This window comes from Solea solea, chromosome 2 (assembly GCF_958295425.1).
Source record: "Solea solea chromosome 2, fSolSol10.1, whole genome shotgun sequence".
NCBI classification, from domain to species: Eukaryota; Metazoa; Chordata; class Actinopteri; order Pleuronectiformes; family Soleidae; genus Solea; species Solea solea.
The window spans coordinates 23,809,613-23,824,029 of NC_081135.1; the positions used below are offsets into that span (position 1 = coordinate 23,809,613).

Below are 14,417 nucleotides of genomic sequence, written 5' to 3' on the forward strand. Positions count from 1 at the left end.
TTAGAATGAGATCGCAGGAACGGGAGACTCGCACAACTGTCCGTGGACACAGAACAAGCTTTTTTTTCTCCTTATAATCGCCATACTTAATTTGATAGCTGGACATCTATTGCTTTTTGTCATCCCCAAAGATCAACACTTGCATCTAACAACCGATTTGCATGAACGCGCTAAATGCTGACGGCTGAGGATTAATTGACCCTACACGTCTAAATGATAAGCGAGCGCGCCCTTGACCTAATTCCTCTCTGCTCTCAGCCCGGGCCACTGTCGCTCAGCTCTCTGCTGCAAATCTGATGAGACGGCGACAGGAAGGAGATGTCACACACCCGCAACACTGAGTAAACACAAACAAGAAGGGCAAGACAAGCTGGTACGGAGCAGCAGGAGCTCTGCCAAGCCTGCTGGTTCACAGACGAAGACCAGGGATTGATTTGCAGAATTACACACAAGGCTCACTGTCATCGCCCCCCACCAACCCAACCCCACCCCCATCCATGCCCCCAGAGGCTCTAACCCATGTAGTGCTTAGCAAGAGGCAAGATCCAGGGCTCCTACTGCCCTAGATTTTATTCTGGTTACACTCATGGATGGATAATCGAGAATGAAGATGACTGTTGACAATTATTGCTGAGCCAGTGAAATGAAACAGCAGCACTTGTGAGTTGGCACGAAGTGAACCTACACATATTCTGATATTACTACTACCTGAATCATTTATGATCATCCACGCTCCGCGTTTGCAACTCTCAGCAGCAGAAGAATTGTTTTGCACACATTTTAAAATCACTCGTGTCTGAAGCAAAAATCAAAAAAACATCAGCATCTTCTGTCTTGGCTGATCTTTTATCAAATTTCCCCGTTTTATAGACAAAAAGATTTTTAATAATGAATTTTGTTGATGAATATTTTCAAAAAAAAAAGAAGAAGAAGAAAGGATTGAGCAATCATGCAAAGCACAGTTTGAATTTGAATGAAATGCACAACAAAAACGTTGTGATCAGCGCACACACACCTTCAGTACTCTCGGTGTTGGCAGTGCCCGTGACTCTCTCCGACTCAGCGCTCGCTCAGCCTCAGACGGCCCAACGGGCTCGGCTGCTCCCTTACAGATGTAGCCACTACAGTTCCTCTCTAACACAGTACGCAGCCCATCATACACAACTGTGCTAGTGGTGCACCCCATTCCTCCAGGTCCTTAGAGGCATCAGTCAGGAGGAGAGCCCGCCATTGACCCGCTTTCCTTGATTGTCCCCTGCTCCTCCCTGGTCCATGATTTTGACTCTGACCCCGCAAATCCACCGCTTCTGACCTGAGGAGGGGAGCGCTGCTCTCCGGGGTAAAAGGATCCAGAGAGGAGGAAACAAGGAGGGTGGCAGGGAGCGCAAATGTATTCACTCACAAAAAAATCAGCCTTAATGTGATTCCTTGCTGCCTCACTCTGAATACCTCAGTCAGCAGAAGAGATACAGTGAATGAGGGATGGAGGGGGTGAGGGATACTGTGTGAGCTCTGCTGCAGCCAATACTGAGCCTCGGTGCAACACAGGCTTTTGTGTGCATCTGTCTCGCTCACTTACTCCTCTGAGCCCTGACGCGGTTTTTTTTTTAAATCCTATCCTGTTTTTATGCTTTTCATTTCCACAAATTGCATATTGTAGTTTTGACCATGAATGAGGGGAATTAACTTCTTCCATTTTGAGCTCCATAACATAAGACTCCTTATGAATAATTGAAAAATAAATGGGTTCGACTAAACACGGTGTTTTATCCAGAGGGAGAGTGGGATTCCATGATCAGGCAAACAGCGATACGGCTGAATGCCTATGAATCTGTAATATGCAGCAGCCTGTGCTGGAATGAAAGATAATGCATTAAACACTTTACAAAACAAAGAAAGGTTCTGCTAAAATAAAGTCCAAATCTCCTGGAAAACCCAGTGTCCTGACACAAGCCTCAAAGAAATCTCTATTTACAAAAACATACCAAGGAAATGGGGGGGGGGATTTAAACCTTTAAGGTCAAGACAACAAATGTGGAGTTCTTTTTATCTATTTATTTGATATAAAAGATTAGCTGCCGCTGGATCACAAGCTGGTTAATCTGCCAAGCACACAGTACAGATATATCTGGAGAGGAACGAAAACATTTGAACATACGCAGGTTCTTTGAAGTGCCAGGGAATTATTCATTCGCTACTATGCCCTGTGATTAAAATGTCTCTGTGGCTGTGGTCAGGAAGGCAAAGATATATCATATGGGGGTTTTTTTTGTGCCCCCTACGTTTGTCTACGAACAATTTTGACAGTTCCGATTTGTTTGTGTTACAATCATTTAACAGACACAGAAAAGGGCACTCTGCCTACTGCAGTTGCCCATGTCTTATCTTGATTCTAAGGAAAGGGGGGAAAAGCCAAGGAAAAAATGAGGAGTGTTCCATTTGGTTTATTTATCACTGCCTCTTCCGTTTCTGCGGTTTGTATAAAAAAAAATCTTTAAGAAACACAAGAAAGAAAAGTGGTACTTTACATCATGATTTGGCACTAAACCATAAATGCTTGCACTCTCTTTCTCTGTCTGTCCCGCTTGCTGCTGTGTTAATATTTCAGCAGCGCTCGACACACTGAACTACATTTGAGTGTGCGATGAGACGAGCTGCAGAGGAAAGCAGCTGAGCCCACAGATGAAGGGATTCGGTGAGGGAGAGAGAGAGGGACAAGACTCGGTTGATTATGCCCATTGAACCGTCAGGAATTACATTTACTCAATCCCCTTTCTCCCACTGCTGATCCACTCTCCACCCCTTCATTGCTGCAAAAGGGGATTTTAGGCTTACCATATAGCATAACAACAAGCAATCCGATAGAAAACTGGTGAAACTGCAAAGTCACAAATCCAATTTTTTGGAGGTTATGTAGGCCAGCAGCATCTCCAGTCTTCTACTACTCTAGCGCCTTCTTCATTTCTGATCGTTTTGTCTCAACGCAGTGACGTCTGTAAGCAGTACATGCGAATTGTTGCTGCCATGATGAAATGAGTACCAAGATTAACATGAGCCAGACGGATCGGACAATGATGCACACATGATGACACAGTTTGCAAGTATCACAGCTGGCGATTGTAAAATCGTTTTGGCCTGAGGACACAAATTCTTCTTGTGCATGTAAAGACATGTCAGCGACATTATAACTGCCAGACGAAAAGCCTTGAAAACTCAGTCGTAATTCAGGGTTGCTGCAGCTGAGGTGCATCACAATTTAGGTTATTTATATTATACAGTTGTGGTGTGACCTGCCGTCTTTCATTATTATGTGTTTGGTCCGACTGTGAGCGACGTGTCTCAAAACGTAATGGATTGGGTTATGACCCACGGTTGAAAAATATTAGATTTTGATTATAGTTGCAACCAACGATTATTTTCTCGATGAATCATTTGGTCCATAAAATGTCAGAAAACCTTAAAAAAATGTTTGTCAAACCTGGGAATGATGATGTTCTCAAATGTCTTGTTTTGTCCACAAACTAAAATGACTAACCTTTAATTTAATTTCTTTGTTATAGCCAGAGAAAAGAAAGAAGCAAATACTCTCATTCCAGAAGCTTAAACAATCGGAAATCTTGTTTTAATCATGAAAAAAGCTTCAAAACGATCTATCGATTATCAAAATAGTTGTCGATTAATTTAGTAATCGATTCATAATTGATTAATTGTTTCAGATCTAAGCAATTCATTCTGTAGGCAGCTTGTGTCCCATGTTGGATATGTTACCATGTAACCAACACAAAACCAAAATTTAATCTTAAAAAATGGAATTGCTGCTTTATTTCCCGTTAGTAAACCTTAATGGGAAAAATGGGGACAATGACACCAGAATGTATGCTTGAGGGAGTTGGATCATATACTACACTGGAGATGAATTATGAAGACCAGATGAAAGATTACTGAATCAGGAAGTGTAGCAGTGTTTGTTTCCACTGCTTACGTCAGAGAACAGTCTCCAACAAGCTTCTTCACAGCAGATAATGAGAGAAAAACAACATCCTTTACATTAGAAATCCTACAGTTGACAGTGAGACACACACACACACTACCTCGCTAAGCAATATCAAAACATGATTCATTTCCTCTACTCAGCTTGAGGACATCTCCACTGTACATGTCTACAGCTGAGGAATGAAGTGGTACAGTCGCCTCCAGCAGGACACAGTTGGACTGTGTCAGTCCTACTTAATCCTAAACTGCAGCTCCCAGCTAAGTCGCACTGTGAATGGTATGGGGAGGGTTTACAGTCCACCAAGGCACAGTGTGGGCCAATCTATAAAAGTTCAAGTGTGAACATCGTTGGTGGCACGTGGAAGCTCAGAGAAGAGACGCTTCGCAGCTTTGCTCAAATCTGTATCAGCTGCAGAGGAGATAAGAGAAGTTCTGAAACACTGCTGGGGACATGGAGCTGCACAGATTACTGCTCCCGCTGTTGTTGTTGCAAAATGGAACAGTAAATACTTTCTTGAGGGGTTCATGGTCTCTCCGTCGCTACTTTCAGTGCATCTTCAAAACAGCATTTGTGCACATTATGGTTGCACTAACAGTAAAGAGGATGATAACATATAGGGGCATGGACACCATGTGATTAGAGGCTAGTTCGGCAACTGCTTTACTCCAACCAGCCATTAAGTACCAGTGTGTGCAATTTAGTGGCATCTAGGGGTAAAGTTGTATGTTGCCACGAGCTGAATCCTGGGGTGGACATGGAGACTCCATGGAAGAGGACCAGTTTTGTAATATAATAATATCCATCTATAAATTCCAGGAATGTCTGTCTGTGTGTGTGTGTGTTATTCGCATATCTCTTGAACTGAACTGATAGTCCGATTGATTTCAACTTGACAGGGCACGAGTAAGTGCAGTACCAATTTTGACGTTGTTTGGATAAGTAACGCAAAAGATATCGTTAAATACATCGCTAAAAGAAGCACACTCTAAGCACGCTCTACTGTAGCCACTCCCCCTCTCACTCACACAGCACTGTGAGCGAGACAAGGCGCCATCAAGCTGAGGCAGATGGCAAACGTAGTGCTCGACTGGCAAGTAACGCGAACGTCAATTCTCCATATTATCATGTACAGTTGAGAACTCAAATCAAATTTGCATAGGAATAGAACATTTACAGTAAACAACAGCCTGTTCGATTGGTTAATTGTGTTAAAAACAATTAATCGTTCAGCCGTAGTGGATGTGCAGTCTCACTCATGTCCATCCCTGCTTTTCCATGTGTGGTGTCTTGTGTTTTCAAAAAAACCCAATGTGGCGCTGGCCGAAATAGTAAAATACTACTTCAAAATGGCAGCTGGGTGATGTCTCTCATTCTGTGGCCACCGATATAGAGACAATGATGTGTAAGACTGCAGTAATGTCAGATATCACATTAACGCAGCGAATGATATCTTGCTGACCTGAGTCACGACATCTGCATATGGACACCATCACTGGCTTACACTAACCCCTAAAAAAAACCCCACCACTTCTATAATGCAGCCATTTCAAGCTGTTAACAGCAAGCAATGGGTGGAAACCAAATTCAAAACATCAAAGAATGAAACCGAGTTTCACATCAAGCCGTGGACAAATGACTCTGCATGGCATGGGATTAAGGGCCACAGCTGGTCATATTGACATGCCGTGTGTAGCACTGGAAAGAGAAGTGTGTGTTTTATACAGCATGTGTGTGTGTGTGTGTTTTGTAGAGAGAGGTCACAGCGTGGTGCACTGCAGTGACATCACCCTTACACACAGTAGAGCAGGGCAGATAAAACAGGCTGGTGTCCAGCTGGAGCTCTCCAGAGACAACAAAAAAGGAAGTGGCTGTTTCCTGCTGATGTGTGTGTGTGTGTGTGTGTGTGTGTGTGTGTGTGTGTGTGTGTGTGTGTGTGTAAACCCTGTCATAACAAAGCTACAACGTGCTGCCACTTCCCTTCAAACTCAATCAACACTCCTGGACCTAGGATAGTTTTATGGGCATTAGTAATGCTCACCTCCTCCAAGTATACTTTTATTGTAGGGGCACAAAGCCAGGAGCAATATTAACCCTTCAAGGTTTGAAAAACAACCAAGAACTCACTTATTAGTTACTTATTTAGGCACTGGCCAGCACTTACTCATACAGTTGGCCCACATTTATATAGGCCTTCACTACATCAAGTACTTTCTCATTGGAAATAGAAAGTAGACAGAATTCCGCTTTGAACAAGTGTCCCTTTGACCTGGAGCTGAATCCCAGGTTATCCTGTCCAATTTAAAACGGTTCAAATAAATACAATGGGGGCCACATCCTCTTCCATTTACTTGGTATTTTGGGATGGTTTATTTATCCCCTGAGAAGAAAATGGCCCATTTTCCTGAGGGGTACCACTTCCTTTACTTTGTAGTGGTGCAGGGTAAGTATACTTTGCCTGAAAGTCAGAGGCAAAGAACAAAGAAAAAAAAGTGTGTACACAAACGCTCCATGCACACGTGCGGATATGTTTGGGCCTGCAGTGGGTTCAGGTGAAACAGGTCTGCTGCAGAACTATCTCAGGTGGTGCCAATAACACAGAAGGCCTGTAGTTACCTTCTTCTCTGCCAAATGTATGCTGGCGTCATTAAAAAAAAAAAAATAACTTGCTTCACAAAATCTGCATGACCTTTCATGAACAAAATGCTACTGCCTGGACTTGGAAAATAAAGGATGAAGAGCAGATAGTAGCACGAAACACCACAAGGAAACAGCAACAGTGGAACATTACAGTTAAAACAAAGTTATAAAAACAATTTCATATCGAATGCAATTATAATCTGAAAGCAGAAACTGTTGCCTTTAATATTCTGTTCCTCAAACAGACACAACCAGGGACTGCAAAGCTCTCATTGGAGGTGAAAGGTAGAAAAAAGTGTAAGAATGATGTTACTGCCACCTGCAGGACATACAGCGAACAGCTGTGTGTGTCAAGTGAGCAAGGAAAGTGAGTTAACTGAACATTCTATGACGAGTTATTTATGTATAGTGACAGGGATCACTGAAGATACAGGAAGTGTTTTTATCTATTGCTGTGTGATACTATAATCCATAGAAATAGCAGGCAATATTTACCACTCTGCTCTCATTACTATCATGCAGACATTGTCACATGCAGATCATTTCTAGCAGGTCACTGTGGAAACAATAATTCCAAACACCGGAGTCACTAGAGAGGAAGAAGAGGTGACCAAACACAAATTAAACTGTCCAGGAGAAGAGAGTCACGTGTACTTTTACAGCTCCAAACAAATTCAAATCACAAACGGTAGAGCTGCAGGCTGATTCACAGGAAACAAAAATAACCACGTCTTGATTTGCATAGAGAGAAAAACATCCCTGACAAGCTGTCATCACTAAAGGTGGTGACTAGAGTGTTTGGTCTGAACAACCTTCACTGGGTCAGTGTCCAGGTATGATGGGGGGGGATTTCACAGGAAGTGTGTCATCACAGTCAAGCTGTGACATGCAGTCAGGAAGCTGGAAGCTTAGAAATCCTGAAACAAGCCCATACTGGCTTCTCACATGAAGTGATCGGCTATACTGTGTTAGTCACAACTGCAGGTCGAGCATTGTTTTAAAAGCTGTAACTGAGCCACTGACTCACACCACACACAGTTCACTCTCAGTATGCTTCAGCCTCTGTGGCGGTGAAGCAATCCAACATATGACTGAGCTTCATGTCGTACATTTAGAGGCAAACCACAGATAACATTTGGTGGTTAAATAGTGGTTTTGATTAAAAATAGAATAAGTTACATTTTGCACACACACCAATTAATACTAGTGAAATGGACCTCTGTATTTAACCCATCCTTTTTTACACAGTAGTGAACACACACAAAGCACTTTTCTGCACCTGGGGAGCAATGGGGATTGGGTGCCTTGCTTATGGGCACCCCAAGCAAGCCCAGTCACTTTCCTCTTGTAAAGGACTGCCAATAAATAATCAATTATCAAGGTTTAATCGCTGATACATTTGCAATCAAACTCTTAATGTCTCATGGCAGCATATTCTTGCTTGAAACATTAGAATTAGAAGAATTAAGGTCAATGGCAATTTCATGCATTGCCATAAACTGCATTACATTATGTATTCACTTTTCAGAAACATTAATACCAAAAGGTTCACACTCTTTGGAAGAGGGTGTAGGGTGTTTAACATTTATTTGTATTCAAAATCGGAGCAGCAAATTAAACTGGTTTAAAGGATGCTACATTAACAACCATCGTGGTTGATGGGTGTTTATATTTTGGCACAAACTAGGGCACGCTCAGTAACGATGGGATCACTTGAAAAATATAAATCAAAATTCCGATAATGCCAGCATTCTTTGTATTCATTAAGTGGATGCTTTATTATGAAAGAAATGTTAAACACTCGGCACTTAACTACGAATCCAGGTGCGCCGTTTTCTGTTTTGGAGCAGCTTATGAGAAAAAAAAATAGCGCCCCAAATTATCCCAGAATAAAAGCCTGTTAGGCTGTTCTCTCCCTTTCAACACCAGTCGTTGCCACTCAGAGCATGATACTGCATCTTATTGCTGGAAGCAGAGGTGGGAAACATGGACAAACAGCCGAGAAAATCATGAGAGGCAGGTGTTACCACAGTCTGACATGTAGTAAGGGAGGAGGTTTCTTTTTTTATAGCCTTTAAACTGCAGATGAGCATGAGACAGTATCATAGTGGAACCAAAGACAAACAGGATGTGGCACAAGAAGACAAAACATAAGGCATTTGAACAGAGGCAATAAAAAAAAAAAAAGGGTTTGGTTTTTTGGTTCAGTAGTGACTTGAAGATGCCAAGTTGCAACAAGAGGGGGGGGGGTTGGGTTAAATGGGCGAGGAATGAGTTTGGGAATCTTTAAGGATCAGCTAATCTCAGTGTTTGTAATTTGTGGAAATCCTCTTGAGCCATTTGCGGTGAATACTGCTGACAATCGAGGGAAATAACGACTGGAGGAAAGACAAACGCATGTCCGTGCACCTGCACAAGTGACGAGGCGGTGGATTTAGCAGTAATACTGTGCCAGAGAATACAGACAGCTGGTACAAGAGGCTGCCACACACAATCGTGTCTTCATACGTACAGACAGAGGAAAACGGTCCAAACAGGTCATATGAATTTGTCAGTTGTGTAAGCACACAATTTACTGTCCCTTTAAACTAACTGGGTGTGTTGAAACACAACAAAGAGGAGAATGACGTAAAAGGAATGCACAAATAAGAAAAACAGCCTTTACTTTGACTTTATTTGGTGAACTAGCCCAAAATATATATATATATATATATATATATATATATATATATATATATATATATATATATATATATATATATATATATATATATATATTTAAAAAAAAATGCTGATGTGCAGAACAACTGGAAATGACTTTAAGTTACATGTATTCAGTAAACGACGGTCTATCTGTGTGAGATTTGTGATTGCTTAATTCACATGGGGCTCGCTTTGGAAAGACCAGGATTGGTACACCACCTTCTTCCTGTTGTAGCCACATTTGCCACTTCAGCCTGGGACAACCAAGCTGTGCCCAAACACCCCCTCTTCAGAGGTCCCCACCCTTCCTGACAGAGGAAACACATATTCTGGGATACATCCCTGTTTTAGAAGAGCTGGACTGGGACAACCAGTATTAAACTCCTCACTCTGTCCCATGGTGTGTGTCTGTGTCACTGCGATCGTCCGAGCCCTTTCAGGTCCTCATGTAGGAACACACAGAGCTTTCTCGTGACAAAAAAAAAAAATCTCATTATTTGCTGCTGATCCTGCCTCTGTTGTTGGCATTAGGAGATTTAAACTGCCTCACGGATCAGGATAAAACCACAATGAGCAGGGTGGCTGCTATGGCAACTAAGGTAGACTGGACATTTTTTAAAGTGTCAAGAAACGAAGAAAAGTACTGTTACTGTACATTTAAATAAATCAGAATCCATCAATCAATCCAAGTTCAAGGGCTTAAAGGGCTTCAGGGTTTTATCAATCATGTAAGACAAAAGGAACGTTATATTACATGTGATATTTTCTAGTGTTTTCTGACACATGAAAGTAACCACAGTTAATCACAAGAGTGTAGTTAACTCGGCACACTGCTCTGTGCTCTGTAAGTGGGGGTTGGCGTCTTTGGCCTTAAAAGACTGAGCACAGAGACTAATAGGAGATTAAGTCAAGTCAGGGATATTTAGCTGTTTATCTGCATGGGCGGCGTGCACGGTGAAAAACAGGGATGTGATCCTGCATGTTGAAAACACTCACCGCCATTCAGAGTGATCTGGTTGTTTTCTTTTTCACATTTCACACAGCGTAACGCGTGTCTAAATGTCAGCAGTGCACTGTTCAGGGTCCATGTTCCCTTTGTTTACGTCCATCACAAACAAAATGTGATAAGAAACAGGCCTTCAGGCACACAGCCACACTGAGCTCTCTTTATTTATCTATCCAGGCAAGGGACACTATGGCAGCAGAGTGTTCACTGAGCACAATCAGGGACTAACAGGGAGCAAACAACAACAAAGTGTCAAGGAAAGCTCCGCCTCCTCTGTATGGACAGGCCAAACACTGATCTCCAGGGTCACGTGACTTCCTGCTGCCCAAGACTTCCATTAATGTCCTCAAGCTACTGTCCAATGTTTCTCCATTTCATTTTTCTGAATGTCAGCAAAAAAAATGTCAGTAGGCCAAGGAATTTTTAGAAATAATAAAAGTCCCGAAACCTCCTTGAATTTGTCACTTTAAACAGATCTCATTTGGTTATTGTGGGCCGAGAGTGCACAATAGGCTTTTTTTAGGCTTTCAAAGAAAATAAATAGGACCTCAGTGTTTCATGTAAATGTTTCTTGAATGGGCAACTCATTAACATTCATTTGCCGTCTAAACTTTGTACTGTAACCGTGTTTGACAGAGTATGTCTCTGCCTGTGGAGGGAAAAAAGCAGAAGACTTAACTATAGAAAGTACTGAATTGCCAAATTTAGCTGATGGTTAGAATTACTGGTAACTTTTTTTTAAATATAATATTTAAAAAGGCATATCACAGGGTTATAATGTTTGTGTTTCGAGGCTCAATGTCCACTTAAAGTTAAATTGCGACAAAACCTGTTGAATATTTTTGATATTTCTTCACACTTTAAAAAGGTTCAGTGTGTGAGAATTAGTGACACTGGATGCTGAAACTGTAGGATGAAACAAAAGGACTCTGGACACTCAGCCCCTCCCTTCCCTTTCCTTTCACTTGTGTAGCATCTGCTTCAGTGCACTTAACACAAACAGCTCTGAAGTCCTTTTTTACCTAATGTATATTAATGCACGATTTGTGCATATTTCTATATTATTCATTTACTTCTTTTTCGACCACTCCAACTGAACTCTTGGTGTATTTTTTTAGTTAAGTTATTTACATCGGTCTGATGTGTCTATTCACACGCCAAGTTTGCGCGCACCATCACCACCCTTCCCTCAGCCCCACCTCGTGTAGGTTATGCCCCTCCCCCTCCCGCCCTCTGCGGCCTACTGTGTGTCAGAGTAAAGAATGTCAGCTATGCAGCCAGCCTGGTGAAAAGTCATTACAGTTTATCCCCTCTGGCAGCGACAGGTCCCATCCACACACTCCACAAACCCATAGGAACCGATGGTGAGAACTGCGGCGATTTCAGCCTCTGTTTAATTAAGCTCACAACAGGCACTGTGAGAAACATCCCAGGGAAGAGTTAACTTCACGCAGAGGGAACACTGACATTTATCCGTTCTCCTAATGTTGCATTTACCCTCCCGTGCTCTGTTGATTTGGTGGTGTGTAATAAGTGCTCCAAAACATTCAGGGAAATCCCAGATGAGCGATAACAATGTCAATAGTGACTTTCACTTTCATCCTTGTAGCCTGATAGCAGTCGGACAGCCACACAGAGCAGGAATGTTAAGTAGTTCCCGACAACAGCCCTATGTCTTCAGCACAGAAGGAATAAACGTGGGTGTGATGTCACACTCATTTCTGTAATATTTGCTTCGGCTCGGCCTCGCATGATGCTTGCGTGCATCTGCCATCAAGCTGCAGCTGATCCTGAGTAGGAGTTGAGTGAAGTGAATGAGAGGTCAGTCAGTGACCACGCGGACATGTCGGAGGGGTCAGAGGGGGAGATAAGGTGTTCAAGGCATATTAACTAATGGGCCTTTGACACAAAACCCAGGTAGTCATATTACTCACAGAAGAGTGAGGCGTACTGGCTGTATAAGCGCACAAGTACTCAATGTTTTCTATGATTTCCTGGATGGTTGCTTTTTCAGTTATTCATTAAGTGCCATCTCATTATTCTCTTTATTTCCTAAAACTATTTAACCATTAACCAAAGTTTTCGACAGACAGAGAGTGTGTATCAGTTTAAAAGATGTTAAAGGATTACTGGATTATTATAAGACATCCTGCGTGGGGAATGTCAAACTATGGAATTCATAAACATGAATCTTTTCCAAATGTTATGGGAAATGTCAGGGGATTGCTAGAGTCTTTAGGATTCCTCCCCTGGGAACCATTACCATCTTCCCCCGAAATCCCACTGTAATCCATCCAAGAGATGTTTAGATATTTGAGTCTTGACCAAAGTCGCGGAACCGACAACAGTGAACCCGAACACTGGACTGATCTACAAAGCCATAGTGCTGAAATGGGTTAAAATTAAAACCCACTCATAAGGCCTGTTTACCAAGGGTTCAAAGGGCACTGGAGAGCAGCATACAGTTACAGCACATCAAAGAATCACGTCAACGCCACACTCATCACGTCAAAGAGCGAACCTACCCTCAGAAGCAGACGTGTCCTATAATTGGCAGGGATTCAAAAATGGAGAAAATGCCATCCATCAGTGGGAAAAATAATGACATGGTTACGGATGGTAGCTTGCAGCGTACCCTTCAATCTCCCCAGCCATGGTAACTGCCGTATTCCAACAATTACAACTTAATGGTCAGTTACAGTGAGGGATGTAAGGGAAACACTACATTTATAGACAAATTAAGGAGGCCTGGAGAATAAATACACCTCACCCACACACACACACACACACACACACACACACACACACACACACACACACACTGAGACCGACATGAAAGGAAATGTGCTAGTCATTAGTTTGCTCTTTCTCCATCAGCCAACATGGATGTTCTGTATGTTGCTCAGCTTTCCGTCCGGAGTGCTGCTGTGGTTTTCAGGCCTTAATCCGATGAGCTTAATCTGCGAGTAAGTGCAGAGCAACGGGCACTTTAAGCTTGGCCAGTGTTACCTTCAGGCTAATACTCTGGGTGGCCTTTAACAAAATTAATGAATCGTAGATGGCAGGCAGAGCAGTATCCACCTACACTTCATATACTCTGCTTCTCACACACTTGTGTGGGCTGCACCATGTTTTTTATGGGGTAATTTATATGATTTTAGGATGCAGCTTGAGGCTACACTCCTCGTCATGAAAGCCTGCACTGATCTAGAAAGGACTATAAACATACATTACAAAGCGCTGTTGTCTTTAGAATAAACTATGTCTATAATTTAAAGACTGTTCTCAAGCCTGTCCCACACTAGAGGATATTTGGCCAGATTTCAGTCCCGATCTGGGCCTTTCCGACAATCGTGGGTGCGTCATCGGATGCATGAGAGTCTTCCCAATTTCAAATAGTAAGTATTAAACATGTTTGATATTTACAACTGAACAGCGATTGGGTCGTGAGCAGATTGCACAAGTTACGCAGATTGGAAGCGTAACTTGCGCAAGCCAAATTGATTGCGTCTTCTCAGCCATGACTTCATCCACAGTTCTTTTGCGTTTCTCAGCACACACACACACACACACACACACACACACACACACACACACACACACACACAACAGCTATTAACTGATGACGCCTGTTTATATTCTGAAGCCACGTTAAATAACGCACTTTTCTGCGAGATCCCAAATCACTGGAATCTCCACTCTGAAATTGTTTGACTAAACCATCAAATGTGTGGTCCTGCATTGTGACTGTATTGTCTCGGCTTAAAACATTGAAAATCGGTTACAATCTTCGTTGATTTGGAAATCCTCTAGTGTGGGGCAGGATTTAGTTGGAAAAAGACCATCAAAGTCAGAACAAGATTTTCCAAGAACTATGAAAGACCACACCAATTTGTTTGACTATTCATTCAACAGTTTCAACTGATTGTGGCTGACTGACCATTAATTCTCATTCATGTAGCTCACAATGCTTTTTCTTCCCGACGCCGTGACTCAGAAGGCACAATATTTGTCTGCAACATGCAAACTGCAGTCTCTCCATTCAATCAAGTCCTCTGTATCTTATTGGATTAGAGA

At 42.3% G+C, this 14,417-nt stretch overlaps 1 protein-coding gene across 8 annotated transcripts in view; it reads right to left on the reverse strand.

The window, feature by feature from the left end:
* The window catches only part of zmp:0000001200 (dedicator of cytokinesis protein 9), a 71,655-nt gene that overhangs the window by 49,662 nt on the left and 7,576 nt on the right, over nucleotides 1–14,417 (reverse strand). For 2 of the 8 annotated variants that reach the window (XM_058612432.1, XM_058612428.1), the window contains exon 1: nucleotides 1,016–1,422. The exons of 3 other annotated variants lie outside the window; for them this stretch is intronic. In XM_058612432.1, coding sequence (XP_058468415.1) covers nucleotides 1,016–1,186 — 171 coding nt within the window. In that variant the 5' untranslated portion in view covers nucleotides 1,187–1,422. Of the gene's footprint in view, nucleotides 1–1,015; nucleotides 1,428–14,417 lie in introns of those variants that run through there. 3 more of the 8 variants (XM_058612438.1, XM_058612429.1, XM_058612433.1) reach the window with 2 other exon arrangements.